Source organism: Amblyraja radiata, chromosome 1 (genome assembly GCF_010909765.2).
Source record: "Amblyraja radiata isolate CabotCenter1 chromosome 1, sAmbRad1.1.pri, whole genome shotgun sequence".
NCBI classification, from domain to species: domain Eukaryota; kingdom Metazoa; phylum Chordata; class Chondrichthyes; order Rajiformes; family Rajidae; genus Amblyraja; species Amblyraja radiata.
In genome coordinates, this window is record NC_045956.1 from 916,437 (window position 1) to 937,826 (window position 21,390).

Consider the following 21,390-nt stretch of genomic DNA (forward strand, 5'->3'; position numbering starts at 1 on the left):
TTCCTCAGGGTGCTCTGTTTCCCCCCACATCCCTAAGATGTACAGGTTTGTAGGTTAATTGGCCTCTGTAAAATTGCCTCTAATGTGTAGGGAGTGGATGGGAAAGTGGGGCAACATATAACTGGTGTGAACCGATGGGTGATCGATGGTAGGCGTGGACGCGGTATGCCAAAGGTCTTATTTCCATGCTACATCCCGAAACTAAACTAATTACTTCTTTATAAAAGAAAATCAAACTTCTAGCACAGGTGCATGATAGTTGTAGCACAATTAAAGTTTAAGTGTGTTAAGTACAGAAAACCTTTAATCTATGCTGTCTAAGCTAAGCCATGTTTAAAAATAAATCAGCATTAGTGGCATGTATTTCTTTCAGGAACATCTTTATTTTACCTCAATTAGGTATTATCACAGTTATTTATCTCTTGGCGAGACAGTGGCCTCTTTCCTATTTGTTCCTGTGAAAGCAGCCAGTGTGCAATGTTGAATGGCTAAACTAATTACTGGACAATGTTCAAATGCCATTGAGAAAGAGCAAACATTTGTCAGCCCATAGGCTTTGCAAATAGAGGCAAATAGAGGCATTACACTTCATAACTAACTTTGTGATTGCTACATGAATTAAGAATGAAGATGCTGGAAGAAACCGTAATCCTTGATGTTTCTAGTTTTCTGTCTCTCAATCACACAAAATCCTGGCCAACAGTTTGTAACCGAATGACCTGAAACACTGAGCTTTAGAATTGCACGATTATCAGAAATACTGAAAGTGCTTTAATGGGCGCAGGGAATAATAGCATCTCGTTTCTTCACAGAAGGATCATGTGGCCTGCTGTTATTATCGCATTATGCCGACTGTATTAGTCTCTTGGAAAGCTCCTGTGAGACTCTTATGGTCATCTCAATAGGTTTATGAAAGGATGTATAAATCTGTAACATTTGGATCAGAGTTACACAGATATTAATTGCTTTCAGCTGTTTTTGATTTTTTATGTATAGACAAAGACATTACAGAATCGGAGGAAAGGACAAAGGATATGGGCGTGTGGGCACAATAATGGACCCAACAGACTAAATGAAAAGAGACTGTGAAGATTTTCTGCATGCATGGTGGCGCAGTGGTAGAGTTGCTGCTTTACAGTGCCGGAGACCTGGGTTCAATCCTGACTATGGGTACTGTCTGTACAGAGTTTGCATGTTCTCCCTGTGACCACATGGGTTTTATCCAGTTTCCTGTCTAAGACATGCACGTTTGTAATTGGCTTCTGTATATTGTCAATAGTTTGCAGGATAGTATGCAGGTGATTATTGGTCAACTAATTGGTGGGCCGAAGGGCCTGTTTCCCACACTGTATCTCTAAACAAAACTAAGCATATCTTTATGCTCTACTTGGGTTTTTTACATTTTATTTTTGTCACATTGTCTTATTTACAGTTTACTGCAGATCCTGCACTTAAAAATAATTGAATCATTAATTGGTGCTAAATTTGTGACTGTGATTGCATAGAGCAGCTCTGGTGAAAATACACTCTTGCAGCCTGTCCCATCTGGCAAGCAGATCACTCCACTCCTGATAACACAGCCATCATTAGACCCAACACGACAAACAAGTGACCTAACAGTGAAGCATTCAGTAGGGAATGTGGAGGTCATGACACCCAATCATGTTAATGTCAGCCAATGTAGCATCAGAAAACTCTCTTCACCTCAGTCCTGGTAATAATAATGGATGGGATTTATATAGCGCCTTTCTAATACTCAAGGCGCTTTACATCGCATTATTCATTCACTCCTCAGTCACACTCGGTGGTGGTAAGCTACTTCTGTAGCCACAGCTGCCCTGGGGCAGACTGACGGAAGCGTGGCTGCCATTCTGCGCCTACGGCCCCTCCGACCACCACCAATCACTCACACATATTCACACACAGGCAAAGGTGGGTGAAGTGTCTTGCCCAAGGACACAACGACAGTATGCACTCCAAGCGGGATTCGAACCAGCCACCTTCAGGTTGCCAGCCGAACACTTAGCCCATTGTGCCATCTGTCGTCCCGTGGTAGCATCTATCGCTTATCTTTGGCCTCCAAGCTCATCTAGTGGGTCATCATTGTTTAACTTGGCATTCAATCATTCCCAACTCTGCTTCATTCTTGCGATGTCAGCAAAATCATGCAACGAGCACATAGCCACTTCTCCAGTCTGTCAATATAAGACCATCACTAATACACAGTAACATTCTCTGCCAGAATGGGAAGGAGTTTAACAACTTGCAAAGTACTACCACAAACCCTTAAACCTGCTTACACCAGTACTACATAACTAAAGTGATTCAAAGGTAGTTTTAATGCAGGATGAAACAACTCATGAGCCTATTCCTGTTTAGCTTTACCTCTCCGGTCAATATTGCAAGGAAAAACACCTCAAATTAGAGGACATTCAAATTTTGAATGTTCATCTATTCAGAAAATATAGATCCTAGCACAATCCTTGATGAATTCATCATCAAGAAAAGCATGTGAAGTTTTACATTCGCTGCTACACCACAGCCATAAGCAATTATCTGAATTCCCTTATTTTAGATATTTCTTTACATTCCAATAATAACAACAGCCACATTATAAAATCACTCGCTCACTTTGAGGTGTTACTGTTTGCCTTAAAACGTTAGTGTTTCTTTATCCTGATTGCTATCAAGCTTCCTGAATGTCATTGGAGCTATACTAATGTAGGGAAGTCAAGAATATTCTACCATTCCTGCTTATACTTGATGGATGGCAAAAATGCTTGTGTAGCACCCCACACAATACCCAGCCTCCAATCAGCTCAGAAGATAAACACAAAATGCTGGAGTAACTCAGCGGGACAGGCAGCATCTCTGGAGGGAAGGAATGGGTGACGTCTCAGGTCGAGATCCTTCTTCAGACTCGACCCGAAACGTCACCTAATCCTTCCCTCCAGAGATGTTGCCTGTCCCGCTGAGTTACTCCAGCATTTTGTGTCTATCTTTGGTTTAAACCAGCATCTGCAGTTCCTTCCTACACTCCTCCTCAAATCAGCTCATGTAGCTACAGTATTAATGTGGCTAGTTAGAATGGAATATAATGGAACAGAATGCCATTTATTGTCATTCGAACAAGGTTCAAACAAAATGTAATTCCTGCAGTCATAACAGCAAAAAACCAAAACACACAACACAATTCCAAACAAACATCCATCACAGTGAATCTCCAAACACCTCCTCACTGTGATGGGAGGCAAAAGTCTTATCTCTTCCCCGTTCTCTGTTCTTTATTCTTCTCCCGCAGTCAAGCAGTCAAACTGCTGCATCGAGCTGATCGAGGCTCTTGATGTTAGAATCCCCGGCGGGCGATGGTATGTCCCGCGGCCGTTTAAGCCGCGCCGGGCGATGTAAGGCCCCGCTCCGGGTCGATTTAAACCCCTCGATTCGGGCGGGCGAAGTTGCCGTTGCGGGAGCTCTGAAAAACGGTCTCCCACCATGGACCCGCAAGCTCCCGATGTTACTGTCCACCGGGCCTGCAGCCGGAGCCTCCGAAGCTCCGGGGTCAGGTTGCAGCCGTGCGCCACCACAGCGATCTGCGGCGCGCTCCGAAGTCGGCCAGAGCTGAGGCCACAAGGCGCCGCCACACCGAATGTTGCGTTAGATAAGTGGTCTGTGACGTTTCCACAATGTTGAGATTAAGATACTTAGTTTAATTTATTGTCAGGTACCAAGGGACCGTGACAAGCTTTTTTTGTTGCGTGCTATTTAATGAAAGCCATGTTTTAGAGGTCAAGAAGAGGTGGTTAGGCCACTGTGTGATATTCACATTATTTACTGAATCATTTTGTACTTTTCAAGCCTGATTAAACACTTGAAAATTATCCGCCCATGATTTGGTGAAATATATGTAGCATTTGTCAGTACCATACGAGTTAATTGCAGCTCTCAACAACATGTAAAACATGCCAGCTATTTTGGACAGTTTGTTTTAGAAAATGTGTGTTGATAGTTTTCACTCGTTCAGTGTTTATTCAATAAACATATATCAGTGATTAAAACACATAAATGAGGTTGCTGAAAGGGTCGAAACAATAGAGGAATAAACCGGATCTTTCTGTCCTGAGAAAGTCACTGTCAGAGTGAGGCCCAGCACAAATTGGAGGAACAGCACCTCATGTTTTGCTTGGGCAGCTTACACACCAGCAGTACGAACATTGCTCTAATTTCAAGCAAATCTTGCATTCCCCCTCGCTCTCTGTCCCTGCCCCAGCCTAGATGTCCTGCTAGTTTTACTGTTCGTATCCCCTTATTATCACCTCCTTCATAGCCAACAATGGACTATTGTGGGCTCTTTGGCAGTCGGTGCAGTTCTGTACCTTTTCATATCTCCTGTTTCCCTCTCTCCTGACTCTCAGTCTGCAGAAGAGCCTCGACTCAAAATGTCACCCATTCCTTTTCTCCAGAGATGATGCCTGACCCGCTGAGTTACCCTAGCATTTTGTGAACATCAGCTGTAAAGGGCCTGTCCCACCAGCATGCGATTGCATGCATCGAGCGCGACCAAACGTGGTGGCTTGAGGCGTATGGCCGCGCGGGGCCGGTCTCAATTCGAACCGCGGAGGTGTATGGAGTTGTGCGGGGCTGGTCCCGACATCATACTCACCAATCAGCTGGGCAGGAGGCGGGCCGACTGAATTTGGACGTCGCACGGCGTCGGGCGGTGACGTCATCACGCAACGGCACGCCGGGCGGTGATGTCATCGCGCTAGGCGTACGCCCTCAATGCGCCTGTGGGCCGACAGGCCGTTGGCGCGCGGGATTTTCGGACAGTGCAAGATTTTTGGAGCCCCGCGGCAATGTCGGGACCAACCCCGCACAACTCCATACGCCTCCGCCGATCGAAGTGGGACCAGCCCCGCGAGGCCATACGCCTCCATCGACGTTTGGTCGCGCTAGACGCATGCAATCGCATGCTGGTGGGACAGGCCCTTACGTCTTCTTCGCAGTATTCATACTACCTTTATTTCTCCAGAAGATGATTATACTATTCAGGATTACAAACTGTGTGGATTAACCATCCTACTTTAACTTACCAGAGAATCAATGGGAGAGGCAATTCTGTGAAATCATCTCTTTCATGTGAGACATTCATAGAGAAATACAGCATGGAAACAGGCCATTCAGCCCACCATGTCTTTGCTGACCATCAACCACCCATCTTACATTTCCCCAGTCAGTTAAACACTATGCCATCACTAATGATCATTCTCATCTTACCACCACGGACTGCAAGAGTGCATTTCCACTAGAGCTGCTTCATGCAATCACAGTAAACAGTTTTGCACTAATTAATGATTCCATTATTTTTAAGTACAGGATCTGCAGTAAACTGTAAAGAAGACAAACTGACAAAAATAAAATGTAAAACACAATTAAGTATGCTCACTTTTTTTACAGAGAGTGGTGGGTTTTAGAGAGAGCGGTGGCTTGGAGTTACTCTACCCAAATAAACACAATAATTATTTAACTTAACTTCACCTGATCACATCTTCATGGAATTACTCAGTCTTACCTCCAACCTGTTCACCCTGACAAAGTCACACAGCGGTTCTAAAACCTCCAGTTTGGTTGTACACAGGGCCGGCCTTAAGCCGATTGGACCGATTGCTCCCAATTGGGCCCCGCGCCTAAGGGGGGCCCCGCGCTAGAGTAATCCAAAGCTTTGCTCTAGGATCGTTGGAGTAATCTACTCTCGGCTCGGGTAGATCTACCCCGGGTGGAGGGGGGAGAGAAGGGTGGACGGGGAGTGGGGTGTGAGGGGGAATGGAGAAGGGGGAGAGGGGGAGGTCCCTTACGGTCCCAAGGCAGCGCTTCCGCCCCTCCAGTCGCCGTGCTTCACGCACACAGCCCCGGCTCCACCCCGCTCTCTCCCCGGGGAGACACAGTGAGCAATTCAGGGAGGGCCAGGCCGGGGTTTGGAGCAACATTTACAAACCTCAGCCTCAGCTCACACCAGTCTGCCCCGCATCTGCTCCCGTCACCAGCCCTCTCCCTCCTTCCCTTCCCTCCCTCTCTTCCCTTCTTCCCTCCCTCCCTTCCCTACCTCCCTCCCTTCTCTCCTTCCCTCCCTCCTTCCTCTCTCTCTTTTACCTTCTCTCCTTCCCTCCCTCCCTTCTTTCTCACCTTCCCCATTCTTTCTCTACTTCCCTCACTCCCTTCTCTCCTTCCCTCCCAGTAGAGGGATTCATGACGTCTGCATGTCATTAGGTTATTGTGAAATTTCCTGGCATGTGCCGTGTACAGAAGTTGCTAGTTTTGAGCTATTTGATGCTTTTGGACAATGAGCACTGGAAACCAATATGAGGGTATTGCAGTCTCTATGGACAGCATCTACTATGGGCAACAAAGAGCACTGCAAGGATGTAATTGAAACAATGGCTGTTTGGTCCATTTGGAACCTGACCTCACTGTGCTTGGATCCCAGCTTTATAAATGACCGCAAGACTCTCCCTAACATTTTCTGAAAATATAAAGACTTTTCCCAGCCTTGATAACTCCAGGGATGAAGTAAAAGCGACATATCCATGCCCTCCCTAGATTAACCTGTTTTCACTTCCAAAGCATTATTCATCTTGGACTTGCTTCCAACCTTATCTATGTGTAGGAAACAACTGCAGATGCTGGTTTAAATCGAAGGTAGACACAAAATGCTGGAGCAACTCGGCGGGACAAGCAGCATCTCTGGAGAGAAGGAACGGATGATGTTTCGGGTCGAGACCCTTCCCCAGAAATGTTAAAGCATCAGGTTCCCCAGACTGGGGAAGGATCTCAACCTGAAACATTACCAGTTCCTTTTCTCCAGACATGCTGCCTGTCCAACCTTCATCTACTTTGGAAGTGCTCAATATAAATATAAATTGACAAATCCAAAGAGGAAAATGCAGGAAACAAAATCAAGTTAGAAAACAAAATAAAAGTTGCAGACCTCTATTTATTACAACATTTAAAAAAAGGAAATACAATGATAAGGTAAAGAGGTAGATGTTGTCTAAATGTATTTTAGTAAGGCATTGATAAAGTCCCCCCTGGTAAGCTGATCCAGAATATTAAAATGCATGGGATTCAGTGATTTGGTCGTATGGATTCAGAACTGTTTTACTAATAGAAGACAGAAGGTTGTGACAGAAGGATGTTATTCCTTCTCTTAAATGTTGTCATATACAGAGGTATGAACATTTAATTTCTGATCTCTGCACTTATCTCTAAGGATTTGTCAAAATGCTTACATGAAGATACAAATCACACCACCGATTCAAATGAATCTCAGTACAGTTGTCATAACCTCCAGTAGCTGCTTTTATTTCATCTGAAGACTATTAAATCCTTGATTCTACCTCTTATGAGATGACCTTTAGTAGTACTAAGAGTGCCAGATGCTGGGATGAAATTGATTTCTTAAAGGTTTTATACAACAGGCACCATAAAGTTGCTGTTACTATACCTGTAAATAAAAACTTCCTTTGGCTTGAGCATACATCATCAAAAAGCTGTAGTCCAAGTTCTGTTTTGTTCTCCATCTGAAAGCAGAAATTATCAAGTATAATGAAAATGTTAAAACATCACATTTGCAGGAGATTTGATGTTGTGAACTTAATATCTATTCAGGCAACCAGCAATATCATTGAGACACAAGAGATTGCAGATACTGGAATCTGGAACAAAACACAAACTACCGGAGGAACTCAGTGTGTGAAACCCCATCTGTGGAGGCACTAAACATCTCTCTGCCTCCACAGATGCTGCTTCACCTACTGAGTGCTTTTAATAGTTTGTTTTATCCGCTTATAGCATTATTTTATTTGCGGTTCAATTGACCACATTCAAGGTCGAGCTGGAAAGGATGCAGTGAAGATTTATGAAGATGTTGCCAGGACCCGAGGGCCTTGTAATGAGTTGAGTCGAACACATATCAACATACAACACATGTTTATTAAATCTACTTACAGCAAGGATCTGGAGGACATTACATTTCCTAGCAGATTTCTTCGCACACGAACTACTAAAAATTAGAGGGAACATTGGTGTCTACATTGATAAATGTGAGGTTATCCACTTTGGTGGCAAAAACAGGAAAGTAGACTATTATCTGAATGGTGGCCGATTAGGAAAAGGGGAGATGCAACGAGACCTGGGTGTCATGGTACACCAGTCATTGAAAGTAGGCATGTAGGTGCAGTAGGCAGTGAAGAAAGCGAATGGTATGTTGGCATTCATAGCAAAAGGGTTTGAGTATAGGAGCAGGGAGATTCTACTGCAGTTGTACAGGGTCTTGGTGAGACCACACCTGGAGTATTGCGTACAGTTTTGGTCTCCTAATCTGAGGAAAGACATTCTTGACATAGAGGGAGTACAGAGAAGGTTCACCAGACTGATTCCTGGGATGTCAGGACTTTCATATGAAGAAAGACTGGATAGACTCGGCTTGTACTCGCTAGAATTTAGAAGATTGAGGGGGGATCTTAGAGAAACTTACAAAATTCTTAAGTGGTTGGACAGGCTAGATGCAGGAAGATTGTTCCCGATGTTGGGGAAGTCCAGGACAAGGGGTCACAGTTTAAGGATAAAGGGGAAATCTTTTAGGACTGAGATGAGAAAAACATTTTTTACACAGAGAGTGGTGAATCTGGAATTCTCTGTCACAGAAGATAGTTGAGGCCAGTTCATTGGCTATATTTTAGAGGGAGTTAGATGTGCCCTTGTGGCTAAAGGGATCAGGGGGTACGGAGAGAAGGCAGGTACAGGATACTGAGTTGGATGATCAGCCATGATCATATTGAATGGCAGTGCAGGCTCGAAGGGCCGAATGACCTACTCCTGCACCTATTTTCTATTTTTCTATGTTACCCTATTTCTGTCTCTCATAATTTTATGTACTTCGATCAAGTCTTCCCACAATCTCCGGCATTCCAGTTAAAACTATCCAAGCTAATACCCCCCAATCCAAGCCTCATCCTGGGAAAGCTGCTCTGTAACTTTTCCAAAGCCTCCATCCACATCCTTCCAGTAAAAAGGCGATCGGAACTGCATGCAATACTCCAAATGTGGCCTAAACAATGTCCTATAATGCTGTATCATGACTTCCCATTTGTGGAGCAGCTGTAAAACCTTTTCAATTCAAAATTTGACAGAAACATCTTGGACAGTGTGGTTATTGAGTAATGAGAGAAAAAGATAAAGAATAGCAAAGAGAATGCTGCTCCATAAATACCCTCAGCCACTGCATAAATAATAGATGTCCACCTATGGTGATATGGCATTAAATGCCAATCTATTTGTTAGCTGATTAGCTGATGGGCTATGATACGCCAGCACCTTGTGGCAGAAGGAGAATTATACATCTGTCTGAAGAAGGGTCTCGACCCGAAACGTCACCCATTCCTTCTCTCCGGAGATGCTGCCTGAACCGCTGAGTTACTCCAGCTTTTTGTGTCCATCCTTGGTTTAAACCAGCATCTGCAGTTCCTTCTTATACATATGTTTTGGTATATAGAAATGGCAGGGAATTCCACAAATTCACAACTCTCTGGGTGAAAAAGTTTTTTCTCACCTCGGTCTTAAATGACCTCCCCTTTAATTCTAAGATTTAATATTTAGGCCACTTGAGTGTAAAATGCGAGAGACAAACTAAATTAAAGAAGCCCATTGTGGGCTTCGTTGTGTCACTTCTTTGGCACCTGGTACAACAGGAAGCCACTTGAAATTGCAAATAACTGCTCCAAGCCTGCAGGCCTCACATCTTCTTCCTACCGTCCCATCACTAGGAATGGGGCCTCCCTTAAATATTTCAGCAATCAGCCATTGGTGGGGTTAAGGAAAGAGCGTTCACGTCACGGCCCTGTTTCCACCAATCTTTCCACCACCACGCACAATAAGCGACAAGACAGACATCATCGTATGCAGATGCCGAGAAGTGTGGTTCAGCTCTGGCTCTTCAGTATAAATGGCGCAGGGATATTTCTTGGTAGGTGTTTGAAATGTTTGGTTTCTCTTCAATTAAAAGTCAACAAAACGACTATGCTTTCCATTGCCAGGTAATACAATGGGAAGCCTCCCACAGTAAGAATGTGACGGAGGCAGGGAGAGTGGAAAAAAAGATATGGACAGAAGTAAATTCTTCAGAATGAGAATCAGCAGGAAGTAAATTCAAATTTGACAGAAATATTTTATACAATGGGTAATGAGTAATGAGAGAAAAAAAATCCATTGGGGAAGTTTTCCACAAGTTCGAGAAGACGTTTAGTTGAGAGATATAGTGTGGGAACAGGCCCTTTGACTCACCAAGTCCACTCTGAACACAATCACCTTTACACTGGTTCTATTTACACTCTAGGGACAATTTAAGGAACCAAATTAACCTACAAGTCTTTGGAATGTGGAGCACCCAGAGAAAACCCACGTTGTCACAGGGAGAACGGATAAACTCTGTACCGACAACACCCATAGTCAGGATCGAACCTGGCACTGTAAGGCAGCAACTCTACTGCTGCGCCACAGTGGCACACTTTTGCCAATCTTTGCCTAGATGCCAAATATTAGTTTCAATTTACTCACTACAACAACAAAAAGTTTAGGCTATGGGAAAAGAAAAGTAGGTAGTAGGCTGTTCTTCATAACGCATGTTAGTAGTTCCCAGATTTCTGACTAGAAATTCGAGCCACATTCTCATATGTGCCCATTGTAAAATATATTGCATACCTCAGCAGCTTAACATAAGGCATATTTCCATCAGTTGCATGCTAATAACTCTGGAGAAGCCTCACAGACTATTTTTAAATGGGTGTATATCATGGTGCAAAAATATTCAATTTCTTTTAAAATTCGTAATATTTGAACATTTAACAGAATAACAGTTCTGCTGCTGTTGAACTCCAACTCTGAAGAAGTTATATAATGTAGTAAGATATTCAAAGGCAACAATGACTCATCATTATTAAAGCAGCAAGCTCAAATTAGCAGCTTTCATTAACATGTAATGTATAGATGCCTTTTGCCAAGGCTACAGATTTATAATCTACTGGCCTGTTTGCAGAGATAACTGCAATATGCATTTGCTTAATTTTAATTATTAAATATTTCTTTTTAATCGATGGGCATCATTTTGGAAATTATTTATGTTCACAATTTGTAAATCAATATTGTTTCAATGCTGAAAGTAAGACTTGCACATCAGGGTAATATGGAAAGTGTCCGTGCAAACGCCTACTGCACTGGACCTCATGGCATTATGGTTCTCAGCATGGGTGGAGGATTAAGTTTAGTTTAGTTTAGAGATACAGAGCAGAAACAGGCCCTTCGGCCCACCAGCAACAAATATGCACCATAGCCAACCTTTAAAGCACTTCATTTACAGTAAAATACATTTGGGCAGCTACATAGAAAAGGTTTAGATGGTTTTGGACCAAACGCAGGCAGGTGGGACCTTGGTCGGCATGGGCAGGTTGTGCAGAAGGACCTGTTTTTGTGTTGCATGACTCCACGAGTATGACTCTGTGATCTCAAGTGCTGTATCTTTACATTGCATTAATACGCATTTTATATTTAAAAATACCAATTTTCATTGGGTGATGAGTAAGTACTTTAAATGCAGCCGAGCATGGAGTTCAGTATTTAATTTCAAACGCATATGTAATGATTAGGCAAAACAGAGTTTCACAGAGTACAAGGCAAATAACCATGCAGCAGCAAAAATGCCTTCCAATTTCCTGAAATCTGTTGTGAACTGATAAGTGAGATATCATATGCTTTTTGTGAGGGATGACACCTTGTTACTTCAGGTGTCTATATATTATTTTATTTACTTTAGTTGGAAATGGTTTATAATTAGTTATGGAACTAACTAAACCACAGCTTTCTAACAGCTGCTTTGCCTTGAGTTGGTTTATACCAGTGAATGAATTAACTGTGTCACAGATGTTTCTAGTCATTAACACCTTCCTCTCTGAAAATAAAGTCGCAGTCCCTAAAGGTTTCACTTTTGTCTGTAGACATGCCACGACACATGACTCAGTTCATGCCCGATCACATCTCATCTCACAAACACGTCCCAGTTGATCAAAATGAACAGAAGCATCAGATAAGTCACCGCGATAAAGCATTTGTTTTGTAGCCGTAGGCCGAGCGCATGAACCGGACCCAACTCGACTTTGGAAATCGTGCCAAAACCTGCTGACTTGTAAATCCTGTGTCAGTGGACTATTTCTATCCACTTTCTAATTAATTGGGGGTTTGTGCTTGGGTATAGTAATCATTTATTGAATTGTATGAACATTTTTTTTTTTTTTAATGTCACTGTACTTCAGTACATCTGGCAATAAAGTACCATTGAGTCATTGTTTTGTTGTGGAATCATGTTCTGTTTCCTCACCTGAAGACATTCTTGTGGCTGATGTTGATCCAGAGTTCCACATGCACTAGAAGCTGTCAGCAATCTCTCCCAGGTAGTCGACATCGTAAGCCCAATTCTGTCCTCACTCATTCCTATCCATGAACTTTTTAAGGAGGGATGATATGCAACAGTGCTTGGGGTAACATTGAACTCTTTCAGTACACATCTACCAGACACACTACTCCAATTAAATTAAGTAACGGTCTCATCTGCAGTTTGAAGGGTGGCAGTCATTGTAATTGCACTGCCTTTCAACTCTGCAGTCAAAGATACAACCATAAGATTTTCGTGAGACATGTTTTTGGGTTAGGAAGAAGTCTCTTTGGTTGGTATCCTGCTTTTCCACTATTAGGAAGAGTTGATGTTCAAGAGCTCATGCCATTGAATATGTATTTTTTCAAATTCACCTCCTATGACACTCAGTGCACCATAATTCATGCCAACATCTGTAACATTCATGCCAACATCTGTAACATTCATGCCAACATTCTGCTGCTCCTCTGCTGTAATGTCACACCTGTGTTAAATCCAGAGGACACAACGTTTCCCAATCAGGCTCGAAATGTCATCTGTCCATTCCTTCCATGGATGCTGCCTGACCTGCTGAGCTACTCCAAAGCTGCTCCATATTCCACCATCTAAAGTTCCTAGTTTATCCATTTATATGCTATGGAACTGAATTTTATAAAGGACACTGTATAAACTCCATCTTGAACAAAACTCTGTCACAAACTCTATTAATAAAGTGTGTAAAGTCAGAGATGCTTACTGATGCTATGGAATTCTTACACTGAGCTCAGTTAGCTATAGAATTATTTTTTAATAGAAAAATAATTTGGAAGGCCATCTTTATATTCATGATTTACTTACTTTACTCTGGTTTGTGAATCTCCAAAGGTTTCCTTCAGTTTCGAGAGGTCTGGATAAAAATCTGCTGAAGGTGAGATGATCTCCAAAAGTCCTGATTGTATTTCTTTGGGGTACCTTTTTGCAACATATCAATGAAACCAGAATTACCAATTATCAGAACACACATGCCAAAGACAAGTAGACATTTATTCTACCATGCAGGCAACTTGTAACAATCTTCTGTTGACCTTGAGATAGTTGGTCAGGATCATGCTGTTCTTCCAGCATGGTCCCAAGTGCACTTCACAAGGTCCAGCACAGCATGGTACAGTCCAGGGTCACACCTGGTCCAGCACTACTCCCGTTCCAGCGCCATCCTGGCCCTAGCCCTGGGCCACTCCCAGCCTGGGGTCACTCCCAGCCAAGGGACACGCCCATCTCCAAACCTCTCCCAGCCCACACCCTCTCCCGCACCAGCAAGCCACTCCCAGCCCAGTCTACTCACAACCCGGTGTACCTCCAGCCTGGGGTCTCTCCCAGCACAGGGCCCAGCTCCACCCGTCCCAGCAACACTCTGGGCCCAGCACCACTCCAGACCCAGGATCACTCCAGACCCAGGATCACTCTGGGCCCAGCACCACTCCAGACCCAGGGCCTCTTCCCGCTCAAGAGCTGCATTGATGCAATGGCTTTGACAGCCACTGAGACCCTGGCACCAGATTCAGTAATTGCTACAGTTATCACTGAAATTGAACGTTAACAAGTGTCTTTGAGCCCTGAATTATTAAAAATATATATGTATTTAAAATACACTGATTGAAAATTGAAGACACATGTATGACCTACAATTAAAATAACCGAATAAAACAGGTTTCCATTTTCCTGACAGTTCTGATTCCTCTTTAATTTCAGTGAGACTGCCACACTGGCACCAGACCCAACCCAGTGAGGACTCCGTTTGCAGAATTCCAGACCTAAAGAGTCCGTGCAAGTTTGTGATGTGCTGTCGGCTTCTATTGGGAGTCCACTTGTGGAGTTCTAGGGATCAAATCGCATGAGCAACATAGCAGGGGGATACCATGGCTGACATAAACCCATGTCAGCGCTGGAACTTGGGACTTTTGTGGAGAATTGCACGATATGTGGAAAATCTGCCCCACTGATTTGTTGTTGTCGTAAGTTCTTAAAAGCTGAAATTGCAGTTATGATAATGATCAGCACATTACCTTGCAACCAATTTGAAACTATCAATAATTAGTTTGGTTAAAAAGGTTAACTTTATCACTGCAGCAAGAATTGCTTCAACAGTCGCACTAACAAGTTTACAGCATCCCATGGAGCAATTTCAATTCATTTGTATCCTACAATATTTTGTATCGTACAGGTTTGCTGTACCTTACAATATTTTTAAAAAGTAAATTATTTTAAACCAAAATATTATGGTCACTAACAAAATATTTAGCATAATCCATGAAAACCAGACTAAGGAAATGAACTATGAATACATGGAATAATAACAGATAGGTTATATTAATTAGGATGCAAAATTAAAAAGTGCAAACACTTAAAACATACACTGAAAAATAGAATGCAATTTAAATTAAATTCCATTATACAGCGTATGTTTATAGCACCAACATTTAGTGTGTGGTTAACTCCATAATGCAACTGAGAAAGGAATCTGAAATGTCTGCATTAAGTTTATTTCCAAAATAAAGTCGTGGCACGCAAGGCTCCTGACTGTTGTGTAACAAATTTTTTTAAGGATAATTGTCAATATGAGCAGAATTTCTGATTTTATCACTAAACAGCAATACCAGCGATGATCCATATGTCCCATCCTTGATCTCCATTTACCAAAGGCACATGCCGATAACTTCATACCAACAGCACCCTGATGTAATCTGTCTCATCTTTAAAACCATTTTCCTACTTTCCTGGCCTCCCAGAGGCACACATTTTGCTCTAATGAGGAAGATTATATGCTTTCATGGTCTCCACTAAGATTACTGTCGAGTGGGTGTTAGGAGGTGAATGGAATCTTCCTTTTCTCCTGACCTTTGGTCAGCACCTCCTCATCTACCTTGGTGAAATTAAGACAGGTCCACTTTATATTTCTTGTGAAATGATATAAATTGGTGTTATCAACCATACCTTATATAATACTTACGTGTCTTTTAACTTTTCTGCCAGTTCATTAACATAAATTTCTTCCACCTGTGCAATAAAACAGAGAATATATTTAACACCAGGTTTTTCGCAACATGTTTATTCATTTTAATTTTGATGACTATAGGAAGGCATTTTGTACTTTGGACGTGCAATATTAGTGCAGTCACCCACTGGGTCAAGCACAGAGCAGTAAATGTAAGACTATATCTCATTATACAGAGCTCCCAGTGTCATGCAGCTTTTATGATCCATGTTTCAGGTAAGTGGCATAATTCACTGCCAAATTAAACCTGCCGAGTAAAGTTTTCTTTCCACTTTTCCCAAACAATTTAATCCAATTCCTGACTTTAAAATAGTGCTCTCCTCTGCACCATTGTTCACATGTCCGCGCACTTTGGCACAGTCAGAACTTGTTAAGCTGACTTTAAACAGACATCAATCTAGATGCTAATCGACTGCCAGGCCTCAAGGCCATGTTGTAGGAGGAGCCATCTTGGGGAACGGCTGCTAACCAGCAGCCGTCCGTTTAATTCACTTTTTTTTTGCAGTTTTAGTTAGCCCTGTGCCCTGTTTGTGGGAGAGATAGTCTTTTTAATGTGGGGGGTAGGGGGTAATAATATTTCTAGGTCCCTACCTGGTCGGTGAGGCAGCTTTTTCTCCGGGCTGCCCCGTCGACCCGTCCTCGTGGCCTACCAGCGGGCTTGGAGCGCCGTTTCCTGGCGGGGACCGCCCAGCACCTCGGCTTCGGTGGCGGCACAGCGCTGGAGCGCTATCGCGGAGTGGAGCGGGCGATGCCTTGCCTGGGTCGCCGCGCTGGATCGACGCGCTGGAGCTCCGGTGAGCTGTGACCGCCGAGATCAACACCTCCGGGCTGCGGGTCTGCGGAGCGGAGCGGGCGGCGCCGACTACGCGGTCCCCAGTTAGGAAGCGGCCGTTCCAGGTGGCCCAGCCGCTGAAAAGACTCTCCCGACGCCGGGGCAACAGCACCCGGCCAGAACGGCCAGGAACATCGGGCCTCCATAGAGGCAATAGCGGAGGCCTCAATAGGCCTGACTTTGGGAGAACTGGGGATGGGGACTGGACATTGTGCCTTCCCCCACAGTGGTATCCATTGTGGGGGGATGATTTTTTGTGTGTAATGTGAATATGTTAGTTTGTGTCCAAGATGGCTGTCGGAAGGGAGAGTGGACGCTGGCGCGCTTTAGCTGCCGCTGCTCTCTCTTCACATTGTGTTTTTGATGTTTTGTCTTTGGAGTGAATTCTGTCTTTAATTTGTGTATTGGTGATGTCCTTATTATTTATTTTACTCCGACTATATGTTTTCTCTCTCTTGTTAATTTTCTGTAAGGTGTCCTTGAGACTTTGAAAGGCGCCCGCAAATAAAATGTATTATTATTATTATTATTAAGGCTATAGGGACAAGAGCCAAGCCTACCAGTGTTGTATCTCACCTCATCGAATAAGTACATTGGCACTTCAGATTGGTCAGCATGACCTGGTTCTGGTTAGACACACATTAAAAGCTCAAAGTACTGGGGAGATTTTAGATATTATGACAAGTCACATGCTGTAGGCCAAAATATGATCCAAGAATTCTGTTTGCTGCAATCATACCACGTTCAGTAATAGATGATTAACCGGCCACTTCACTTGTCATGAATCAAAGATAATCCCAAGCACTGTCATAGTTACATAAGGAGGGATAACTAGAGAGTAGGCTTTGTTCCTTGCCTCATGATATAATGGCCTTACACAATATAGAATTAATCTGATTTTCGTTTCATGTTTTGGGAGAATGAAACTGAAGCAAATTTAATAATAGCAGGCAATACAGCTCTGTCAGATTACTACCAAATCAGTGAAGACCAATAAAATATATCCAGGTGTAGTAAACGTTGCTGATGTAGGGCACACAGTTATGCTGTACAAGATGGTTGAAATTTCATCATGTATTATACATTTTTATTAATTGTCACCGTATTCTCATTTAGGAACCTGAAATTGTGCAACAGCGCATCATGTCTGTATCATTTATTGACAGCTTTTCAATGAATCACATTCCCTGCTCTTTGTCCAAAGTATTTATCCAACTTTCTTCTGAAAATTACAACTGAATCTGCTGCTACCATCTTTGCAAGTAATGCATTCCAAGTCATAAAAAGGCCAGGTAAAATAATTTCTAACCCTTTCTTCTGTTAATCTCCTTCAATGAGTGCTCTCTTGTTATTGACCTATGCTCCTTCACCTCTATCCGCTGCTGGCAGGGCAACCGTCTCGCAGCGCCCCCACCGACTGCCGAGGTTTATGGCCCTGACCACGGGGGAACAATAGAGGAGGACTGACTGTACTTTGTGCCTTCCACCACAGTGAAGAATGCTGTGGTGGATGTTTGTGTTACATTTTTATTGTATATTGTGTGTTCTTTTTGATTGTACCACTGCTGGCAAATTTATTTCTGCACTTTATTGTGTATGTGATGAATAAATATGATTGATTGATTGATTGATCTACCACCCACCCCCTCCAATGATCAGAAGTGGCTATTTCTCTTTGCTTATTAAAAGCTCTCGTAATTGGAACAGTTCTGTTAAATCTCCCCTTAGCTTTCTCGTTTTTCTCAATTTCCTTCAACCCTAATACCATTCTGGTAAATCTCCGAATGTGTCTTAAGGGCCTGTCCCACTTATGTGTCCTTGGCATGCAAATTACGCGACCTCGTGGTCGCGTTGAGGCGCACGGGCATCGTATGGCCACGCGGGGCCGGTCCCACTGAGAAGCGCGGAGGGGTATGGAGTTGTGCGTGACATCGCGCGGGGCTCCGTAATTTTTGTAGCGAACAAAATCTTTGCCCGCCAACGGCCTGTCGCGTAACTGACGGCCAAAGTGGGACAGGCCCAAGACCCTGGCGCGACGCAACGTCTCACCTTCAACAGCAGCAGAAGCAGGCAAACGATCGCCGAGCTCGGCCTGGGGCTCACGGCCGTTGCGGTCCGGATCCGCCCCACTTCAACTCCCAGAGCGGGGCCAAGAAAACTGAAGATAGAAACAAAATGCAGGAGTAACTCAGCGGGACCGGCAGCATCTCTGGAGAGAAGCAATGGGTGACGTTTTGGGTCAAAACCCTTCTTTCAGACTGAAGAAGAGTCTCGACAAGAAACATCACCCATTGCTTCTCTCCAGAGATGCTGCCGGTCCCGCTGAGTTACTCCAGCATTTTGTGTCCATCTTCAAATGACGTCACGCGCTCCAGACGGCTGTGCGGACGCATGAAGTCGCGCGCGACCTTCGCGGGACCGTTGCGTAATTAGCGTGCCAAGGACACGTCAGTGGGACAGGGGCTTTACTTGCAGCATAACAGTAGTCAGTGGCCTGTTGGTTATTGGGAATAAGCTGTTCCTGAACATGGATGTTAGAATTATCAAACTCCTATACCTTCTTCCCATTGGTAGGAATGAAATGAGAACATGACCAGGAGTGTGTGGATCCTTGATGGTGATGCCCACCTTTTTGAGACAGCGCCTTCTAATGATCGCTTCGATGGTGGGGAGGCCAATACCTGTGTTGGACTGGGCAGCGTTCAACATTTTTTGTAATCTCCTTTGTTCCTGGGCATTTGCGTTGCCCAACACGGCCATGATACAACCAGTCAATAAGCTCTCTACTCTACACCTGTAGAAGTTCAAGAAAATATCTGTTGGCATTTGTCGGATCACCTCAATCTTCCAAGGAAGTAGAGGCGTTGACGGCTTTCTTTACGATTGCATCAATGTGCTGGGTATAGGACAGATTTTCAGAGATAATAAAGAGATTTCTGGTTGTATTAAAGGTAGGGTTAAGTACATATGGAATACCAAGTAAGAACTACTTCCACAAACCTGGTGACTTTGATCATCTATTAAATAAACCAATACTATTATGATCTTTTTGTTTCCTCAGAAGCTGTTATAGATGTTTGTCTGGAATGTGAATAAAGGTGAGCATGGCGAATTTAAGGCGTTTCTGTCCAATGCCACACCAAAGACATTAGATCTGTTTTTCCTCTCTCTTTGACTATTGATGAATGTAATTCATAACACCCCCCCCCCCCCCCCCCCCCCCCCCACCCGTCGCCTATTCCTTCTCTCCATAGATGCTGCCTCACCCGCTGAGTTTCTCCAGCATTTTTTAGTCTACTTATATATTTGCCAGACAATGTAAAGTTCCCCAGTGTTGGAATTAGAATAAGCTCCACAATTGGAGCTGCACAATAGGAGCCTCTGTTTTTATGAGCTCTGTGTTTTCAAAATAATGAAGGCCATCAAATAACTGAAGAATTACTGTAAGCTCAGAGACCACTTAGAAAATTAGTTTGGCCAAAACAAAAAGAAAGTATTGTAAATGCACAGCAAGTTTTATGGTATCGTGCAAGTGCAAATATTGATCGATTGATCGATTGTTCCCGATGTTGAGGAAGTCCAGAACAAGGGGGTCACAGTTTAAGGATATGGGGGAAATCTTTCAGGACCGAGATGAGAAAAACATTTTTCACACAGAGAGTGGTGAATCTGTGGAATTCTCTGCCACAGAAGGTAGTTGAGGCCAGTTCATTGGCTATATTTAAGAGGGAGTTAGATGTGGCCCTTGTGGCTAAGGGGATCAGGCAGTATGGAGAGAAGGCAGGTACAGGACACTGAGTTGGATGATCAGCCATGATCATATTGAATGGCAGTGCAGGCTCGAAGGGCCTAATGGCCTACTCCTGCACCTATTTTCTATGTTTTCTATGTTTCTATTAATGTTTGCTTATTGGAGATGCCTACTTTGTGTTGAGTCGATGGAGTAAAGAACTATGATCAACTGGCAGTGCCTTCACTCCCATTTGTAAGTTACCGGAGCTTTTTCACACCCAATGAGACTAGTGACAGATAGCAAAAGAATAACCTCGAATTCCAAGAACAATATAAGACATTTGGTAGTTTTCATGGATAGATAATAATGTTTCTGGCCTCTGAAAATCAAATTGAGATGAACATCATTGAAGTTAGAATAACATTGAAAACTGAACTAACCTCTGCAATGAGAATAACGATGACACAATCTCTCTTTTCATCAGGAGAGAGCTCATAGATAAGGGAGTTCAGCGTGTCCAGAAGGTAAGTGTGAGACTCCCTCTTTACTGTAGGTATTCCCATCACCAGTGAGACTACAATAAGACAAATGAAAAGGTGGCAATGAAGTAATAAAGCACAACTATCACTCTATTTGTAAACTCAAAAACTGCTGCATGCAAACACAAGAGATTTTACGCTGAATTCACAGCATTCACAGTAGACCTATATCTACATTGAACCGAGATAAATGAAATTGCCCTTTACTTCCAACAAAAATTAACGGCACCTCTGCACAAATTTACATGTTATTATGAAGCACCAAATATACAAGGTCAGAAATTCTAATGCACTTTAAAACATAGTTTACAGCAGAAGGTACAGAAGCTTGAAAGTGTGCACCACCAGACTCAGGAACGGCTCATTCCCCTCTGTACATACTGTACAGCACAGGAGGTCTATGTTATTTTGTATGAGACCTCCAGTTTTACAGACTTCACTGTATGACTTGAAGAACAGCTGTGAAGGGGACAGTCACTGATGTGGAAACATAAAAGATGGAACCCCTCTGGGGTCCAAAGCACCATTTGACTCTCAGATATTTGCCAGAAAGATCAACGGTGAAATGTGTGCCATTTGTTGTCAATGTGCATGGCCAATAACCTAGTTCTACTTGGCCTTCATTAGCACTTAAGACCAATAATGAAGACTTGGGTGGCGCCAGCAATGGCTGCCTCGCCAACAGTCTGTCTGTCCTTTTAGATTAGATTAGATTAGATTTGTTTATTGTCATTCAGACCTTTCTTTGTGTCTGTTTTGTACGTTTTAAATGTATGTTTT

At 43.3% G+C, this 21,390-nt stretch overlaps 1 protein-coding gene across 1 annotated transcript in view; it reads right to left on the reverse strand.

The window, feature by feature from the left end:
- The window catches only part of mgat4d (MGAT4 family member D), a 127,397-nt gene that overhangs the window by 49,148 nt on the left and 56,859 nt on the right, over positions 1–21,390 (reverse strand). The window contains exons 4-7 of the mRNA XM_033049917.1: positions 20,512–20,645; positions 15,462–15,508; positions 13,313–13,426; positions 7,499–7,574 (exon numbers count right to left, since the gene is read on the reverse strand). Coding sequence (XP_032905808.1) covers positions 7,499–7,574; positions 13,313–13,426; positions 15,462–15,508; positions 20,512–20,645 — 371 coding nt within the window. The remainder of the gene's footprint in view (positions 1–7,498; positions 7,575–13,312; positions 13,427–15,461; positions 15,509–20,511; positions 20,646–21,390) is intronic.